We start from the raw sequence: 21,606 nt of genomic DNA, 5'->3' as shown, positions 1-21,606 counted from the left end.
CAGCTCTCACATCTCCCACAACACCAGATTTCTGGATAAAACATTTACAGGATACTGCACAGGACTATTGATTCTTCCCTGTGTGAGTTCTCAGATGTTTCACAAACCTTTCCCACATACATAGACTGAGATGATGAACAAGATTTTATTTCAGACAAAAATAATTAAAACATGAAAATAACTTCTCCTTTGTCTGAGTTCTTAGATGATCCACAGATTAGATATTTGGTAACACATTATCCACATACTATATATGACAATGGCTTCTCTCCTGTGTGACTTCTCAGATGTCAATTAAGATTTTTTTTTATTAGTAAAACACTTTATACATTCAGGACATGAAAATGGTTTCTCTCCTATGTGACTCATCTGTTGTTTAACCCCTTAAGGACCAGCAGTTTTTCCATTTTTGCACTTTCATTTTTTTCTCCTTACCTTTAAAAAATCATAACTCTTTCAATTTTGCAGCTAAAAATCCATATGATGGCTTATTTTCTTGCGCCACAAATTCTACTTTGTAATAACATCAGTCATGTTACCCAAAAATCTACAGCGAAATGGGGAAAAAAAATCATTGTGAGACAAAATTGGAAAAAAAAAAAAAAACGCCATTTTGTAATTTTTGGGGGCTTCCGCTTCTACGCAGTACATTTTTTGGTACAAATGACACCTTATCTTTATTCTGTAGGTCCATATGGTTAAAATGATCCCCTACTTATATAGGTTTCATTTTGTCGCACTTCTGAATAAAATCATAACTACATGCAGGAAAATGTATACGTTTAAAATTGTCATCTTCTAACCCCTATAACTTTTTTATTTTTCCGCATATGGAGCAGTATGAGGGCTCATTTTTTGCGCCGTGAGTGATGTGAAGTTTTCAGCGGTACCATTTTTGTATTGATCGGACTTATTGATCACTTTTTATTCATTTTTTCATGATATAAAAAGTGACCAAAATACACTATTTTGGACTGTGCGGCTTAATTAATGATATATTTTATTTCCGCATGTGGTGACATCACATATGTTTATTTTTATTTACACAGTTTTGTTTTTTTAAGTGGGAAAAGGGGGGGTCATTCAAACTTTTATTAGGGAAGGGGTTAAATGATCTTTGTTAACTTTTTTTTTCACTTTTTTTTTGCAGTGTTATAGCTCCCATAGAGGGCTGTAACACTGCACACACTGATCTTTTACATTGATCAATGAGCAAACCGGCAGTGATTTACTTTGAACGCCACGTCTAAAGGGTTAAAGGGGTATTCCAGGAAAAACTTTTTTATATATATCAACTGGCTCTAGAAAGTTAAACAGATTTGTAAATTACTTCTATTAAAAAATCTTAATCCTTTCAGTACTTATGAGCTTCTGAAATTAAGGTTGTTCTTTTCTGTCTAAAGCCTCTCTGATGACACCTGTCTCGGGAAACACCCAGTTTAGAAGAGGTTTGCTATGGGAATTTGCTTCTAAACTGAGCGTTTCCCGAGACAGGTGTCATCAGAGAGGATTTAGACAGAAAAGAACAACCTTAACTTCAGAAGCTCATAAGTACTGAAAGGATTAAGATTTTTTAATAGAAGTAATTTACAAATCTCAAAGGAGGTAGTGCGGCACTGCGTGAGTGTGCTGGATTAGGAATGGCAGGTGGGAGTTGGTGTAGCTGTAATGTCTCTGGTGGTGCTCAGTTACTATAATAAGCAAAGTTCATGATATCCGTGAAGAGAAATGAAAATATCGGCACTCACCAGTGTGGCTGCAGGGTCTTCTTTATTGAGACATACTCACATGCGGGGCACAGAAGAGAGGGGAGTGAGGGGACAAGTGGTGGCCACCACTTGTCCCCCCACTCCCCTCTCTTCTGTACCCCGCATGTGAGTATGTCTCAATAAAGAAGACCCTGCAGCCACACTGGTGAGTGCCGATATTTTCATTTCTCTTCACGGATATAATTTACAAATCTGTTTAACTTTCTGGAGCCAGTTGATATATAAAAAAAAGTTTTTCCCTGGATAACCCCTTTAATAGCGTACGGCACCGCGATCAGTGCTGCGCGCCATTAGCCCCACGGTCCCGGCCATTGTTAGATGCTGGGCCCGACCCGCTATGACAGGGGGCCACGGCTTGGCCCCGTGTTATAGAAAGGGAAAGGACTCAGGATGTCTCGGTACGTCCTTGGTCCTTAACCCCTTAAGGACTCAGGGTTTTTCAGTTTTTGCACTTTAGTTTTTTCTTCTCCCCTTTTAAAAATCATAACCCTTTCAATTTTCCACCTAAAAATCCATATTATGCCTTATTTTTTGCGTCAACAATTCTACTTTGCAGTGACATTAGTCATTTTATTCAAAAATTCACGGCGAAACAGAAAAAAAATCATTGTGCGACAAAATCGCCATTTTGTAATTTTGGGGGCTTCCGTTTCTACGCAGTGCATATTTCGGCAAAAATGACACCTTATCGTTACTCTGTAGGTCCATACGGTTAAAATAATACCCTACTTATATAGGTTTCATTTTGTCGTACTTCAGTAAAAAATCATAACTACATGCAGGAAAATTTATATGTTTAAAAATGTCATCTTCTGACGCCTATAACTTTTTTATTTTTCCACGTACAGGGCTGTATGAGGGCTCATTTTTTATCGGTACCAGTTTTTATCGGTACCATTTTTGTTTTGATCTGACTTTTTGATCACTTTTTATTCATGTTTTAATGGTATAAAAAGTGACCAAAAATAAGCTTTTTTGGACATTGGAATTTTTTTACGTGTACGCCATTGACCGTGAGGTTTAATTAACGATATATTTTCATAGTTCGGACATTGACGCACGCGGCGATACCACATATGTTTATTTTTATTTACACTGTTTTATTTTTTTATGGGAAAAGGGGGGGTGATTCAAACTTTTATTAGGGAAGGGGTTAAATGACGTTTATTAACACTTTTTTTTTTTTTTTTTTTTTTGCAGTGTTATAGCTCCCATAGGGACCTATAACACTGCACACACTGATCTTTTACACAGATCACTGGCGTGTATTAACACCCCTGTGATCAGTGTTATCGGCGCTTGACTGCTCCTGCCTGGATCTCAGGCGCGGAGCAGTCATTCATCGATCGGACACCGAGGAGGCAGGTAAGGGCCCTCCCGGTGTCCTGTAAGCTGTTCGGGACGCCGCGATTTCACCGCGGCGGACCCAAACAGCCCGACTGAGCAGCCGGGTTACTTTCACTTTAGATGCGGTGGTCAGCTTTGATCGCCGCAACTGAAGGGTTAATACAGGGCATCAACGCGATCGATGATGTCCTGTATTAGCCGCGGGTCCCGGCCGTTGATAGCCGTCGGGACCGACCCGATATGACGCGGGGACACCACGTGACCCAGCGGCATATCGCGGTAGCCGGCGGAGGACGTAAATATACGTCCTTCGTCGTTAAGGGGTTAAGAGGTTAAAAACATGTGACTTCAGCCTAAAATATTTCCACATTCCAAGCATGAAAATGGCTTCTCTCCTGTGTGAGTTCTCATATGATGCAAAAGAGTTGGTTTCTGTGTAAAACTCTTCATACATGAAAATTACTTCTCTTTCGTGTGAGTTCTGATATGATTTTTAAGATTTGTTTTGTGTGTAAAACACTTCACACATTGCGGACATGAAAATGGCTTCTCTCCTGTGTGAGTTCTCATATGATGCAAAAGAGTTGGTTTCTGTGTAAAACTCTTCAGACATTCCGGACATGAAAATGGTTTCTCTCCTGTGTGAGTTCTCATATGTTCCACAAGACTTGATTTATGCCTAAAACTCTTCACGCATTCCGGACATGAAAATGGCTTCTCTCCTGTGTGAGTTCTCAGATGTTCCACAAGACTTGATTTATGACTAAAACTCTTCATACATTCCGGACATGAAAATGGCTTCTCCCCTGTGTGAGTTCTCATATGTTTTTCAAGATTTGTTTTGTGTGTAAAACACTTCACACATTCCGGACATGAAAATGTCTTCTCTCCTGTGTGAGTTCCCATATGTTCCACAAGAGTTGATTTATGACTAAAACACTTCACACATTCCGGACATGAAAATGGTTTCTCTCCTGTGTGAGTTCTCATATGTATCACAAGATGTGATTTATGACTAAAACTCTTTACACATTCTGGACATGAAAATGGCTTCTCTCCTGTGTGAGTTCTCATATGATGTAAAAGAGTTGCTTTCTGTGTAAAACTCTTCACACATTCTGGACATGAAAATGGCTTCTCTCCTGTGTGAGTTCTCATATGTTCCACAAGATTTTCTTTTCGTGTAAAACTCTTCACACATTCCGGACATGAAAATGGCTTCTCTCCCGTGTGAGTTTTTATATGATTTTCAAGATTTGATTTTTGACTAAAACTCTTCACACATTCTGGACATGAAAATGGCTTCTCTCCTGTGTGAGTTCTCATATGATCCACAAGACTTGATTTACGACTAAAACTCTTCACACATTCTGGACATGAAAATGGCTTCTCTCCTGTGTGAGATCAATGTTAAAATCAATACAATGAGTAAAACACAATACAGTCAACAAATGTAGATAACAGGATCACTTATTTCTAGGTACTTACAGAATATAAAGAAAACAAACTTTTATGTTTATACAGCCCCCTCCCTCCTTTTTCCAGTATCTTTCTTATACAAGGGGGAGTGAATCTCAGGCTCCGGGGGGTGAATCTTATGGAGATTTACATTGACCTCACATTCACACCCCCTGAGCTTATGATTCACACCCCTTCTAAAATAAACTTATTGGCCCAGATTTATCAAACTGTGTGAGAGAAAAAGTGGAGTGATTTTTCCACAGCAACCAATCACAGCTCAGCTAACAAGCTCTGGTAAAGTGAAAGCTGAGCTGTGATTGGTTGCTATGGGAAAATCACTCCACTTTTTCTTTCACACAGTTTGATAAATCTGGGCCATTGCCCGGTTGGTATTTGGAGGAAATGTGCAGATTTGTGGTCAGATAATAAAATCTCTATATCTCAGGACAGGTGACTACATTCAGCCCATTTCCCACACATATACATGTATTTACCAGAAGTGTAGTCTGATACAATTTTATGTCCTGGTAAAAACTTATATACATGAAGGAAATGGCCAATACTTGTCACTAGTTGACTATGTTTGGGCCATTAAAGTGAATAGGGCCATGTCAGTACACACACACATATATATATATATGTGAACAGGTTCTTACACATCCAGCACCCACCATTTATAGAGAAGACTCAGCTCCTAAGTCCGCTCCAGAGGCGGCTCTCTAATTAGGCGATTTAGGCATGGGCATGGTGGGAGTTGTAGTTTTGCAACAGGTTTGCACAGGGTACATTCACATGGGCGGGTCTTACGCTGCAAGTTTGAGATGCAGCAAATTTTCCACTAACACTACACTACAATACACTACACAAAATAAAAAGTAAAACACTACATATACACATACCCCTACACAGTCCCCCCCCCCCCCCACAATAAAAATGAAAAACATCAGGTATGGCACTGTTTCCAAAATGGAGCCTCCAGCTGTTGCAAAACAACAACTCCCAGTATTGCCGGACAGCCATTGACTGTCCTGCCAGGCTGGGAGTTTTGCAACAACTGGAGGCCCCCTGTTTGGGAATCACTGGCGTAGACTACCCCTATGTCCATGCAAATCCCTAATTTAGGCCTCAAATGCGCATGGTGCTCTCTCACTTCGGAGCCCTGTCGTATTTCAAGGCAACAGTTTAGGACCACATATGGGGTATCGCCGTACTCGGGAGAAATTGCCTAACAAATTTTGGGAGCTTTTTCTCCTTTTACCCTTTCTGAAAAGGTAAAGTTGGGGTCTACACCAGCCTGTTATTGTAAAAACATTTTTTTTTTTTTTTACAGTAACTTGCTGGTGTTGCCCCATACTTTTTATTTTCACAAATGGTAAAAGGGGAAAAAAAGACCCCCAAAATTTGTAACGCAATTTCTCCTGAGTACGGAAATACCCCATATGTGGACGTAAAATGCTCTGCGGGCGCACAACAAGGCTCAGGAGTGGGAGCGCCATGTACATTTGAGCTGATTTGCACAGGGGTGGCTGGTAAGGTACCCTTTTTCTAAATTTAAAGGGGATGTGGGATGTTAAATAGTTTACCACTAAGATTCTATAGTGTTCTTTGAATACCCTGTTGACAACTTTATTTCAGTTTTAGGAGACACCAACAAGAATAACTGAGTAATCAGACACATTTTTTTTTTTCATCTATACCCAATGTTTGTGTATAGATATTTAGTACAATAATTTAATTAGAAAATAAGATTTCAAGAGCTGTGAATAGCGAGGTTATGATATATATTAAAGTTTGCCTTAAAATATGCAATTTATACAGTTAATTTTAATATATCCTGCTTACTTAATTTTTTTTCTTCTTTTTATCGTGCTTGGGGGACCTCAGACTTATTTTCGCCTAAGGCCTCAAAAAGTCTAGAGCTGCCTCTGGTCCGCTCCATGCACCCTTAATACCGCCATATCATTATAGTACATGATGGGGTAGAAAGGGTTTAACCCCTTAAGGACCAGGCCATTTTACACCTTAAGGACCAGAGCATTTTTTTTTAACATCTGACCACTGTCACTTTAAACATTAATAACTCTGGGATGCTTTTACTTATCATTCTGATTCTGAGATTGTTTTTTCGTGACATATTCTACTTTAACATAGTGGTAAATTTTTTGTGGTAACTTGCATCCTTTCTTGTTGAAAAATCCCCAAATTTGATGAAAAAAATGAACATTTTGCATTTTTCTAACTTTGAAGCTCTCTGCTTGTAAGGAAAATGGATATTCAAAATACAATTTTTTTGGTTCACATATACAATATGTCTACTTTATGTTTGCATCATAAAATTGACAAGTTTTTACTTTTGGAAGACACCAGAGGGCTTCAAAGTTCAGCAGCAATTTTCCAATTTTTCACAAAATTTTCAAACTCGCTATTTTTCAGGGACCAGTTCAGTTTTGAAGTGGATTTGAAGGGTCTTCATATTAGAAATACCCCATAAATGACACCATTATAAAAACTACACCCCCAAAGTATTACAAATGACATTCAGTCAGCGTTTTAACCTTTTAGGTGTTTCACAGGAATAGCAGCAAAGTGAAGGAGAAAATTCAAAATCTTCATTTTTTACACTCACATATTCTTGTAGACCCAATTTTTGAATTTTTACAAGGGGTAAAAGGAGAAAATTTATACTTGTATTTGTAGCCCAATTTCTCTCGAGTAAGCACATACCTCATATGTCTATGTTAATTGTTCGGCAGGCGCAGTAGAGGGCTCAGAAGGGAAGGAGCGACAAGGGGATTTTGGAGAGAACATTTTTCAGAAATGGTTTTTGGGGGGCATGTCACATTTAGGAAGCCAGGACTGGTGCCAGGACAGGTGTTTCACGACTTTTGCATATGTAAAAAATATATATTTTTTTACCTAAAATGCTTGTTTTCCCAAAAAATTTACATTTTTAAAAAGGGTAATAGCAGAAAATATCCCCCAAAATTTGAAGCCCAATTTCTCTCGATTCAGAAAACACCCCATATGGGGGTGAAAAGTGCTCTGCTGGCGCACTACAGGTCTCAGAAGAGGAGTAGTCACATTTGGCTTTTTGGAAGCAAATTTTGCACTGGGGGCATGCCGCATTTAGGAAGCCCTATGGTGCCAGGACAGCAAAAAAAAAACCCACATGGCATATCATTTTGGAAACTAGACCCCTTGAGGAACGTAACAAGGAATAAAGTGATCCTTAATACCCCACAGGTGTTTCACGACTTTTGCATATGTAAAAAAAAAAAAAAAATTTACCTAAAATGCTTGTTTTCCCAAAAAATTTACATTTTTGAAAAGGGTAATAGCAGAAAATATCCCCCAAAATTTGAAGCCCAATTTCTCCCGATTCAGAAAACACCCCATATGGAGATGATAAGTGCTCTGCTGGCGCACTACAGGTCTCAGAAGAGAAGGAGTCACATTTGGCTTTTTGGAAGCAAATTTTGCTCTGGGGGCATGCCACATTTAGGAAGCCCATATGGTGCCAGAACAGCAAAAAAAAAAAAAAAAACACATGGCATACTATTTTGGAAACTAGACCCCCCGGGAACGTAACAAGGGGTAAAGTGAGAATTTCTAATGTGTATGCTTTTTTACACATATTGTAATTTAGTGTGACCAATTGGAGGAGAACATCCCTCTATGTATTCATCTAGGGGTATAGGCAGCAGATCACTTTGGGGGCTGGAGGAGATCACTTGGTGGATGTGATAAATGTTTGTGGGGGTCCACTTGGGGGTAACAATTGGGTTACTTATGCTTATGTGAGATCGCAGACACCAATCTCGATCTCACTGACAAGAAGCCGGCAACAGCAGGATGCAGGAGAACAGCACAGAGCTCCTGACACAGATCGGGCTGCAGACAGAGACCCTTGGGGGGAAATAATGTAGGTTTGGGGGGGCACTTGTGGGGGACACTTGTGGGGACCCCTGGGGGAATAACCTGGGAACACTTGGGGGGGGGGCTTAGGTGAGATCGTACACAGTGATCTCACTGACAGGAGCTGACAGCCGCACAGGGCGCAGCTTGTCAGCAATGCAGGCACAGCGATCAGGGGCAGCAGACAGAGACCCTTTGGGGGGGAAATAATGTAGGTTTGGGGGGGGGACTTGTGGAGGACACTTGTGGGGACCCCTGGGGGAACACCTGGGAGCACTTGGGGGGACTTAAGTGAGATCTCACTGACAGGAGCTGACAGCCGCACAGGGCGCAGCTTGTCAGCAATGCAGGCACAGCGATCAGGGGCGGCAGACAGAGACCCTTTGGGGGGAAATAATGTAGGTTTGGGGGGGCACTTGTGGAGGACACTTGTGGGGACCCCTGGGGGAACACCTGGGAGCACTTGGGGGGACTTAAGTGAGATCTCACTGACAGGAGCTGACAGCCGCACAGAACACAGGGTACAGCTTGTCAGCAATGCAGGCACAGCGATCAGGGGTTAATCGGGAGGTTAATTCTCTGTTAAAACAACTTTTTTTGTATGCAGGACACAGGAGACTACCGAATCTGAGAAGATCAGGGAGAGAAATTAGCTTCTCAGATTCGGTAAACACCGCGAACCCCGCAAGTCGCTTGTCATTGGTCAGTCACTTACTAACTGGCCAATTACAACGATTAGCTGCAGGGGAGCATTCTGATTGGTCCCCGGCCGCATAGCAACATCGGTCAGCTGTTCAGCACAGCTGAGATGACGTTTTTATAATCATGCCAGGGGACATGGTGATAGAAAATGTATTGGTTGTTTATGAACGTCCATTTGCCTTAAGTGACAGGAAAAATGGACGTTCATGAACGTCCATTTGCTGGAAGGGGTTAATACCCCCTCACTGTTTCTTATAGTCAGTTATTAACACATATCTTCCTATATTTTTAAACCCTTTGTATCTCACAGAATCAAAGACAACTAGAACAGCCCTGCTCATTGAATGTGATCAGATTGGATTGACAGGACCGATCCCTCATACACCAATACTGATGTGTGTGATTAGGTTATTGTCACTGAGATACCTCAGGATAGAACCTCTTAGAAAACCTTCAAAGATTTTACCCAGAAGAGAGGTTATAGGTTATAGAGGCCTATAGTGTCCAGACTTATATGTTTGATCCACTCTTGAATACTAACACCATATTAGATACTTACAAGTCACATGGAACAGATTCTATATAAGAACAAGAAGATCCAGCAGAGATATAGGATGAAATCCAAGATTCTTTATTCCATTACATTAAAATGACAGAACACAGGTCAGGGAGATAAAGTGACGCATTTCAGGCATTCATATCGCCCTTAGTCATACTAAAAACTATCTGGCCGCAGCCATGTGTATATAAAGATCACATGATCTCCTACCAATAGGATTGGAAAGCATGTTTACCCTTCACATACATGATCATAAGAGAGGAAAGTATTATAGCATTATAATTGTGTAAGTAAACATATATATATATTTTTTTTTAGTCATACTAAAAACTATCAAGTCCCGGCCATCTATGACAAAATATCACATGACCTTCTTCACGTAGTAACTGATGAAAATATTAACCCTTTACTTACATGATCACAAGTGAAAAAAGGCACAAACAATATAGGGAATTGCAATACTCTCCAGACAGAAAAGCATACCAAAACATGTAAGGTACTACAGCACCCAGCAAGCTGAGCAAAAATAGCCAAGAAAACAATAAAAAAAGACCAAAATGTTTACTAATACAATTATAATGCTATAATACTTTCGTCTCTCATGATCATGTATGTGAAGGGTAAACATGCTTTCCAGTCCTATTGGTAGGAGATCATGTGATCTTTATATACACATGGCTGCGGCCAGATAGTTTTTAGTATGACTAAGAGCGATATGAACACCTGAAACGCGTCACTTTATCTCCCTGATCCATGTTCTGCCCTGCGCCCACTCCCTGTCTATGATGCGCGCTATCAATACAATATACATCTCCACCACTAAAAAGCAGGAAGAAATATCTTAAGGAATCTCAGTCTGCAATTTATAATGACAGAATAAAACATAAGATGTATGAAAGGCTCTTACCATTCTCTGATATGGGGTTTTCTAGTCCACTCATTGTTCCTCCAGAACTTTCCTGCAAAGATTTCATATTATAGACCTGAGGAAAAAACATAAAGGAACCTTAGTTTATCTTCTATCCAGGTGAGTGTTACATCCCCCCTAGAAGGTATGAACCAATCTGCACAAGGATCTCCTCAAGTGGTGATCACATAGGAACAACAATCATCCCAGTCTCTTTCCTACAATTATTGTGGGGTTCAGTGATGGCCGCAGACAGGGCCAGACTGGGACTAAAAAGCCGTCCTGGACACAACCCTACCAGCCCACATACAATATACACACGACATAAACAACAAATATGAAACAATTACAATATCTTATAATTCCTTCTACTTCCAGTCACCTCAGAGATGTTCTAGTCACCATACATGGACCCTCCACACACTCAGGTCTCTATCTCCAGTCAGTGTCTCCAGTGTCCCAAGTATATTCTCCTGGTAAGTTCTCCCATATGAGCCATGCTGGGGTCTTTTATACCCTTTTCACCATCAGATTGGCCTCCCCTCCCCCACCTACAATATGTAAAGTAAGAATGATGGGGCCAGAACCTGTCCAACCAGTTTTATCATTCTATGGCCTCCTGGGATCAGCCTTCATTTACACATTGTATTGCAGGGTGGAGACATATTGGTCACACCCCTATTTACATCTGTAAGAGATACCGGGGATACTCCGAGACCTTTTCATATGATAATCAGGGGAAACAATCAGCATTTTCTTTCCTGATGAGGAACATGGCCCCATAGGTCCCACCCAACTTAAGTATCTTTATTAAAATATATTACTAATACCACCAGCAGACTGCTGTATGTAGATAAAAATGATGCTCACATCTGGTTATTGTCTACACATATCAAAAGTATGCACACTTGACAATACAGTTAGATGCAGACAAGTCAATAATTAGTATAAATAGATGTAACTCACGTACTGCAACTTGTATTTCCTTTTCAGTCCTTTGGTAGAGGAGACTGTAGTGGGGTAAGATGCAATTAGGGGGGTATACAGGTATATATAATAAATAGCCTAACTACCACTCCTATCAGGTGAAATGCCTTACCCTACCTAACAGTGGGGGAGGCGCCCCCACTTCAACCGTTGACTCTCCACTCCCTTAGGCTGACTAAACAATGTATACATGCATGTAAATACATAACCATTAAAATATATAATGATGCATCATTATACAGCACATCTATGTGTATAGAAAAGTGAGAAAAATAATAATAATAATAATCCAAATTATATCCTTCACCAATTAACAAAAATAATGAGGAAGATAAAGAAGGATAAAATTTAAACTTATGGAACACCTCTACGCGTTTCCCCCCGGTAGCAGAATGGTAGCCGGGGTTCCTCAGGAGGTTTTTACCAAAGAGTTTACTGTGCAGGTATAGATGGAAGCAATGTTACACAACAATCATTGATCCACGAATAATATCTGCACAGGGAGGCATGCGTGTAGCCACACTGCATGCCACACTGTACTCAACACAAATGCCCATATTTATAATAGAAGTAATTACTCACATCATGTACACGTGTACTCGCTTATTCCCATCTCCATGCGTCTCTACAAACAACAAACGTCATCTCCGGATGTCAGTGTGCACAAACCGGAAATGACGTCAGCGATCTACTAAAGGAACACACAGAAGTGCTCCGATACAGGAAAGTAGGTCTAGTGTTCCTAAGAAGAGGAACACTACTGTAGTAGATGCTTTATGTTGCTATAGAGCAGGAATATGGATATTATGGTGTTCTGGCGCATCGAGTCGGAAACCGGAAGTGACGAGTGCGCTCCACCAGTTCTCATGTCGTGGAACGCAACTCCTCCTCCCTCTTTTCCCCTCGTACAGTCTCAAAACCGGATATAGCATATGCGTTCCACATAGATAATAAATGGAACGCATAATACAGTCAGTATGGTGCATCAAGCCTGATCACCCCAGATCCGGATATAGCATATGCGTTCCACATGGATAATGAATGGAACGCATAATACAATCAATGTGGCGCATCAAAACAGTTCACCCCACATGTTACAGATATCGATCTCTATGTAACAATGCTGATACATGATTGTATCCTGATTCATAACATCATAACATAAGTATGACCATATATAAATATATATGAATCATCAGAGTAGCTTATATATTTAGCAGGAGCGTAACTAGTTAAAAGCAAGAAAATATAGACATGAACATTATTAGGGCAGAATGTTATAACCATAGAAAAGAGCTGGACAGAAATTAAAGAACCGTTTAGCCTCATTCATATACGGGGGGGGGGGGGGGGGGGAAGGGGAAACAAGGTTCTACCAACATTCCCTCAAATACTACTGCCCCACAGTTCATAATAACAACAATCCTGGACATTAGAACCAGGTTTTTTGGCCAGTTTTCATCAGAACCTGCAGATCATATAAAAAAATGTTTGTTCGTGTATCCATACCCAACATTAAATTTACTCAGTTTATTCAATAAAGCTCTGAAAGGTAAGTTGGTCATTTAGACCTTTTGGAGAGACACAATCCATTCTAAAAATCCACTGTGTTTCTTTCTTTAAAATGGCTCTGTCCCAGTTCCCACCCCTCGGACTCTTTCTCACCACTTCTATGACCCTAAAGGTAAGACACTTTGTGTCTCCTTCATGGTATTCCCAGACGTGGAGTGCCACAGAAGTATCTCTCCTATGTCTTACATCGCCAAAATGGTCCCCTGTTCTGCGTCTCAGTTCTCTCTTTGTCTTGCCCACATAATTCTTGGGGCAAGAACAGGAAATTAAATATATAACTCCCATGCTCCTACAGTTTGCGAACCTACGTATGCCAACGTGTACATGGCGGTGCTGGAGGAGGACCTCGTCTATGTGTCCCACCACTCCGACAATTTGTTGGGGTGGTGGAGGTACATAGACGACGTCTTCATGGTCTGGAGGGGCACTGAGGAAGGATTCTCTGTTTTCTTTCCATCACTTTTTGAATTCTATTAATGAGCACATTAAATTTACTTTAACACACTCACGCAATTCTGTAAATTTCTTAGATACACTTGTATCGATTCAAGATCACAAGCTCATTACGAATTTATACGTTAAACCTACTGATACTAATTCCACATTACATTATAAAAGTAATCACCCTCGCCCTATGGTGCGCGCATTGCCAACAAGCCAAATGCTGCGGGCACGATGCATCATTGAGCGAGAGGATGAAGCAGAAGCAGCATTGGATCAAATGACAAAAAATTTCTTACAACGTGGCTACCCCCCACGACTATTGAGAGAGAGTAAGGAAAAAGTGATGGATATGAACAGACAGGACCTCATTCATAGGTCCAGGAATCAGACATCTAACCCCAGAGTTGCATGTGTGACCACATTTGGATCACACTCTAGCCAGATTGCTAAAACTATCAATCGTCATTGGAAAATTCTACAAGACAGTTTCCCAAATATCCCTGAGTTTGCCGGTCCTCCTCTGATGTCCTATAGGAGGTCAAGCAACCTCAGGGATAGACTTGTGAAGACAGACATATCGAGACAAATCTCTACACAACGATACGTAACAGTACAAAATAAAGGATCATATCCTTGCTGCCAATGTATTAATTGTCCACAGATGTTGAAGGGACCTCAATTTGTACATCCGTACAACGGCAAGGTCTATAAATTAAAACACTACCTAACATGTACCTCTTCATTTGTTATTTACATTTTGGTGTGCCCATGTGGTCTCATCTATGTTGGTGAGACCACATGGGACTTCAAAACTCGCATCAATCACCATCGCTACACTGTTCGCAAAAAACGACTAGACCTACCAGTGTCAAAACATTTTACAGAAAAAGGCCACTCGGAATGGGATCTCAAGTTTGTTCTTGTGGATCACATCCCCCCATTAAAGAGGGGGGGGCGACCGCATCAACAAACTGAGAAAATTGGAACTCAAATGGATTTTTGAGACACAGGCACTTCGGCCTAAAGGACTCAATGTAGATTTTAGTATCACACCTCAAATCTATAATGCGTAATAATGATGATAGAATAAATTGATGTAACCCAACAGTAGGAAAGGTGACCTTTATGTATGTAATAATCATATTAATTATAATCATATTGTTAAGACAATATTATGACATAACTCTATTTCTTACCTTTCGTATTATTTTTTGTCTTACAGATATACGTGGGAATAGGGTGGTCATCAATGTCCCTGCTTGTCAGTTGCCGCTTTTCATTACACTGAGCAATTTTACAATGTTTTGATTGGTGATGAATTCTGCCACAGTGATGTAATAAATGAGGCCCACTTCATTGAACTTATTTTCCTATTTTTTATTTTTTCACATATTAATTCACTTATCATGTCCACCATTAGTTTATTTTTGATTCACATATTAATTCACTCAGTTTGTTTATTTTTAGGTTTTACTTCACTTTATATTTTTCTCTCTATTTATCCTATTTATTTTTATTTATATTTATATTTACCATTTATTTTTATTTCTAATTTTATTTTTATTTCTTTTAATTTCATTTTTATTCATCATCTATTTATCTTATATTTTTATTTTTCATTCTTATCTACTTATTATATGATCTATAATTTTCTTTGATTATATATTTGTTTATTTATTTATTTATTATTTTTTTTTTTATTATTATTTATTATTCTTTAACTATTAAAAATTCTTGCTTGTGCATGGAACATCTCCATAAGTATGGAGTATCCTTATATTTACTATAGACAACAGTAATCATTAAACATACCCATGCTCAGTGTGTGAGAAAACGATTGCGAGGCTGGCCCTTGGTGGATTCCCACCTCTATAGGCCTGTTACTGGGGACCTGAATTTTACGGCTGACGCCGTTGGGTACCCCAGAATGGCTCCCCCATAATATTGGGGTGAGCATGGGCAACTGAGGTGTTGGGCCTTAATAGCCCGTGGGCGTGTTAATCATGTATGGAGCCGGGCCAGATTACTGTCTAGAATTATGTTCATTCATTTTTATTTATATTTATTTTTTTATTTTTTATTTATTTATCTATATTTATATTTCTTCTATCTCATCTCATATTCTTTATTTATTATTATTTTCATTTTTCTTCTTTATTAATTCTTCTTATTATTTGTTCATATTTATAAATTTTTTTATTTTTTTATTTTCTATATATTTTTATCATTTTATTTAATTTTTTTTATTATTTATTATTTACTCTTATATTTATTTTATTTTATTTTTGACCCACTTTTTTTACACATCTTTTTTTATATACATCTTTCTTCCAGAACTATAGACATATTCAGGGTATTGATGCTTAACACCTGATTTTCTCTTCCGTTCACTATATACACACATAATTTTTGCTTTCAGTTCTGTTATCCGCCCTGATCTAGATATACCTCGGTCAGATTGATCAGATTCTCCATCTTCCCTTAACCACCATGGCAGTACAATGCTCATTTTCTATAGTACGCATGCACGGACGGGGGAGCGGTCACGTGACACCCTGGTCAGCTGACACGGCGGAGCCGCGCGGCCGCTCCTGGCGTCCTGCGATTTTCAGAATACAATAGACATACATTGCAGCCCCGCTGTTACCCAGAGCGGGAACATGTGACCACTCAGCCCTCGCTTCTCAATTATTAGGTACACATGTAATCTTGTTAGACAATTTATGATGCTATACTGTTTATACCTTTTATTGCAGTCTTTTCATATGTATATTGATTTTAACTCACTATTGAGCACTTGTGCAATATGTATATTATAGTGGTTTTAATTACCCTATATCTTAAATGTACTTTTTACACTGTATTCACATTAATTGGCTTGATTGATTTGTTTGTTCATTTACATATAAATACTTTGTATGGTCACCATTTTGTTGCTTGACAAAGGCTGCATTGGCAGCAGAAACGTTGCTAATTTTTAATGTGGACAGAATTATGTTATGTATAGGAGCAGACCTGGCTTATATATAATCTCAATTATGAGATGGTAATAGTAGTTTATAAGCCACACACCCTTCTACTGCAGATGAACCAGGTGCGTCTTATGGGGATCAATGCAATGATCATATTGCATATTAGCATAGTCTGTTGGGATCTTCCTCTGCTCCAACACATGACATAATAATTTCCATGAGGAAACTTAATTTAAGTCTTCCTAATTAGTAGCGTACTATAAATTACATATTTAGTACCATATCTTACCAGAGATAGTTGTGGTTAGAATTGGGCGGGGTTTATTCCCATTTTATATATGTAAAATGCCCATTAGATATCATGTGATGTAATGATCTCTACACAAAGTAATCTACTGATATCTGAACTAACCTACTTCTGTGACTAAGTTTATTATTATTAAATAACATTACTAATGTATCATTGATTTATATCCGACATTACGTCATTGATATTCTTTATATAATTTCATTTATATCACGGTCTGTTTTTATTACTCATCAATGTTACTCAATTGTAACCAATAAATGTACATATCATTTTTATAATAACTGCGTTATTATCTATATATATAAAACTAAACCTGTATGTGTATGTATGTATGTATGTGTGTATGTTCCAGAATCACGTCAAAACAGCTAAAGATATTAACATGAAACTTGGCCCACATGTTACTTATATGTCAACAACAAACATAGGATAGGTGATTTGACGCTTACTCACCCCCATTTGCCAGGGGCGGGGTTTATGTTTAAAGTCCTATACAAGTCAATGGGAAATAAATGTTACTGCATAACTTCCAAACGGCTGGAGATATTTCGATAATACTTGGTCACATGTTACTTATATGTCCACTTAAAATATAGGATAGTTAATTTAACCCTTAACTATCCCCATTTGTGAGGGTCGGGGTTTTTGTTTAAAGTCCCATGCAAATCAATGGGAAATGTATGTTCCCACATAACTTCCGTACGGCGGGAGATATTTCAATACCTGGTACACATATTACGGGTCGGGATATGAGGTTGGGCTAGGAGGTCGAGATAGGAGGTCGGGATAGGAGGACGGGATATGAAGTCAAAAGCTTCCTCCTTTGTTTATTTTCCTCCCCATCAAGGATTAGGAAGGAAAAACCGGGCAACGCCGGGTACTCAGCTAGTTTTATTATATTGCAAAAGTTACTTCTACCACTACTTCATAGAACTCAGATCTGGGAACATAGTTGGGCCCAGATATGGTGAATTGCATTGTATGTATATTTTTGGCAATTCATAACGGTCTTAATATTTTTTCGTATTTTTGTTGACCATAATTAATTATTCATAATTCATAAATGAGTTATTAACCCCGACAACAGAGGTGTCAGCAGAGAGCACTGTGGTCAGACAGAAAAGAAATTAAAAAAGAAAAGAACTTTCTCTTGTATACAGTATACAGCAGCTGATACATACTTAAAGTACTGTTTAACTTTCTGGCACCTGTTTCTAGAGCAGCTGACCAATCACGGGTCCCGCTGGGCAGGTGATGGGCAGTGGCAATGATCACCTTATCGACAGCAGGGTCCGGAGGTGACAGCAGTGGCGGGCAGCGGCAGCAGGTCAAGGGGAGAAGCAGCAGGAGGTAATGCCTGTGTGCCTTCTGCTGTTGCATTAGTGCAACTTCCAGCAAAAAAAATGTGCCTCCAGCAGCTGCAAAACTACAACTCCCAGCACGCACTGACAACCAAAGGGCATGCTGGGAGTTGTAGTTATGCAACAGCTGGAGGCACAACTACAACTCTCAGCATGCCCTTTGGCTGTCTGTGCATGCTGGGACTTCTATGAAAAAGTGTGCCTCCAGCGGTTGCATAACTACAACTCCCAGCATGCCCTTTGGCTGTCAGTGGAACAGTGGTCTGTGAATTTTTTTTTATTTTTTATTTGCACAGCCCACTGTTCCAAAGATCTGTAAAAGGCTAGTGTGGGGGGGTCCACTTTTCTGGCACCATGGGGGCTTTTAAATGCGCATGGCCCTCGACTTTCATTCCAACCAAATTCTCTCTCCAAAAGCCCAATGTCGCTACTTCTCTTTTGAGCCCTGTAGTGCGCCCGCAGAGCACTTTACGTCCACATATAGGGTATTTTCTTACTTAAATTTGTAAAAATTCTCCTATTAACCCTTATGAAAATGAAAAATTTGGGGTAACAGCAGCATTTTAATGATAAAAAATAACATTTCCAATTTTCACATCCAACTTTAATGGGAATTCGTCAAACACCTGTGGGGTGTTAAGGCTCACGTTACCCCTTGTCACATTCCTTGAGGGGTGTAGTGGAAACCAGAAAAGAGCATGGTTAAACCAATCAACGCCACAAGGTAACCACAAATGTGGTAGGTGCGCATACTGTAAACATATGCTCACCGGCAAAAACTTCAAAGTAATCCAAGTAAGGAAGAGACAGAGGAGGCACTAATGTACTATAGATGTAGAAATTACATGGATGCAACACAAACAATAAAAAAAATGCATAGGATGGTATAAGTGGTGCACGGATCAGAAAAATGAGTAATAAAAATGACAGTAAATGAGATATGATAATCCCGCACTCACCGTGTCCATTGCTGAATCAATGAAGGCGCATGGAAGGAAAGAGGGTGGAAGAAGGTAGACGGGGCTTCAGAGGCAAACACCGGTGGTTTCGTGCTAATTAGCACTTCTTCCGGCCTACTTCAAAGTAGACGGCATAAATGTGTACGTGAAATAAATCCTTTTGTAGTCTATTATTTGACATCTCCCTGCAGACATTTCTACATTGTCTCCACTTTAAGACCACTATTTATGAGAATCCGGGAGCACCTCAGCCTTGAAGGACAAGGTCAAGTTGTCCCCAGACTAGCGCAACACCTAAACCATGCCCACAGTGGTTCTACAGCCTGCCTCTGTTCCTTTGGACTGGAAGTGGTGAAGAACGTGACACCTGGCCTGGATCTACATACCTACCTACTACAGAGAGAACCAAAGACTTAATTCTCTGTCCCAAGCTACAGGCCCTCTCGGACTAAACAAGAGAAATGAGCTTGTTCAGCTTATCCAGCTTATTCCAATGGTTTACAGGGCAAGCGTTCTGCTTTATTTGTGATTTGTTTGTATAATTAGCAATTTTTGTTGTGATTATCTTTTTTTGTGCTCCTGGTCTCTCTCTCTCCCCTTTTCTTTTATTGCAGGTATTCCAGGACATCGGTCCAGCTGTTGTGCCGCAGGAGTGTTTACCTGTAGTCATAGTAACATGACTCATCAGCTGTTGCCCTCCCAGGGAGACCGTGCTTACTTAACATGGTGCCGTGTGCAGCAGCGGAGGTAGGTGTGACCAAGCTGTGTACAGACCGCGAAACAGAGCAGTCACCGCTCCTCCTGCAGCTCCCGTGAGCTGCTTTGTCTTTCTTGTCTCCCGTGTGATATGTGCACCTTTGTGATGTTCTAATAAAGTTCCTCCACGTTGTTCAACATTGGGTGAGTGCTATACTGTATCTTCTTTTTCTTCTATACTGGATCGTACTGAACTGTATTTTTTAAGAAGTCTGTTGTCCTGCTCAGCACCGACAGCTCCAGAGATACCTACACACAGCAGCCAGCATCAGTGCTTGGAGCCTTGTTTTCTATTTACTTCCCAAATAGTGTGCCGTGTTGTTTATTTATTTATTTATTTATTTTTGCTGCTCTGGCACCATGGGGGCTTCCTAAATGCAACAAGGCCCCCAAAATCATTTTAGCAAAATTTTCTCTTCAAAAGCCAAATTTTCCTTCTTCTCTTCTTAGCCCTGTAGTGCACTCACAGAGCACTTTACATCCACATATGGGGTATTTGCTTATTTGAAAAAAATTGGGCTACAAATTTTAGGGGTACTTTTCTCCTATTACCTCTTGTGAAAATAAAACATTTGTGATAACACCAGCATTTTAGTTTCCATTTTTCATTTCCATGTCAAACTTTAAAGGAAATTCGTCGAACACCTGTGGGTAGTATAGGCTCACTATACCCCTTGTTACGTTCCTTGAGGGGTGTAGTTTCCCAAATGGTGTGCCATTTGTTTTTTTTTGCTGTTCTGGCTCAAAAATGCAACATGCCCCCCAAAAACCATTTCAGCAAAATTCTCTGTCCAAAAGCCAAATTTATCTCCTTCTCTTCTGAGCCCCGTAGTGCGCTCACAGAGCACTTTACATCCACATATGGGGTTACAAATTTTGTCTTTTGTTTTTCCTATTACCTTTTGGGAAAATGGAAAAATTTGGGATAACACCAGCATTTTAGTGTAAAAAAAATACACTTTTCATTTTCACATCACAAAAATTCATCAAATACCTGTGAGGTGTTAAGGCTCACTGTACCCCTTGTTACGTTCCTTGAGGGGTTAAGTTTCCCAAATGGTGTGCCATGTCGGAGGTTCTTTGCTGTTCTTGCACCATGGGGGCTTCCTAAATGGCCCCCAAAAACCATTTCAGCAAAACTCTTTCTTTAAAACCCCAATGTGGCTCCTTCCCTTCTGAGCCCCCGTAGATCACTTTATATCGCCATATGAGGTATTTTCATTCTTGAGAGAAATTGGGTACTAATTTTGGGGGACTTTTCCTCATTTTACCCCTTGCAAAAATGAAAAAAATTGTAATACAAGACCAAGACCTAAAGGGTTAAACTTTCCGAATGTCATTTTGAATTCTTTGAGGGGTGCAGTTTCTATAGTGGGTCATTTCTTACAGAAGGGCACCTCAAATCCACGTCAAACTGAACTGGTCACTAAAAAAATACAGATTTAGAATTTTTTGTGAAAATTTGGAAATTTGCTGCTATACTTTGAAGGCCTCTAATGTCTTCAAAGAGGAAAAACATGAAAACCTTATGATGCCAACATAAAGTAGACATATATTGTATATGTGAATTAATATATCATTTATT

The 21,606-nt window shown here is 39.7% G+C and overlaps 2 protein-coding genes across 2 annotated transcripts in view; one reads left to right on the top strand and one right to left on the bottom strand.

Annotated features, from left to right (window-relative positions):
* The window catches only part of LOC130357218 (oocyte zinc finger protein XlCOF8.4-like), a 329,282-nt gene that overhangs the window by 91,593 nt on the left and 216,083 nt on the right, over window positions 1–21,606 (top strand). The gene's annotated exons all lie outside the window — the stretch shown is intronic.
* Window positions 3,139–21,606, bottom strand: part of LOC130357227 (gastrula zinc finger protein XlCGF8.2DB-like) — a 48,006-nt gene continuing 29,538 nt past the window's right edge. The window contains exons 2-4 of the mRNA XM_056559833.1: window positions 11,631–11,670; window positions 10,661–10,736; window positions 3,139–4,426 (exon numbers count right to left, since the gene is read on the bottom strand). Of these exons, the coding sequence (XP_056415808.1) occupies window positions 3,576–4,426; window positions 10,661–10,727 (918 nt within the window). The 5' untranslated portion in view covers window positions 10,728–10,736; window positions 11,631–11,670 and the 3' untranslated portion in view covers window positions 3,139–3,575. The remainder of the gene's footprint in view (window positions 4,427–10,660; window positions 10,737–11,630; window positions 11,671–21,606) is intronic.

Source organism: Hyla sarda, chromosome 2, assembly GCF_029499605.1.
Source record: "Hyla sarda isolate aHylSar1 chromosome 2, aHylSar1.hap1, whole genome shotgun sequence".
Classification (NCBI taxonomy): Eukaryota; Metazoa; Chordata; class Amphibia; order Anura; family Hylidae; genus Hyla; species Hyla sarda.
Note: the sequence above shows the minus strand (reverse complement) of the source record. Positions and strands in the feature narration are given on the sequence as shown.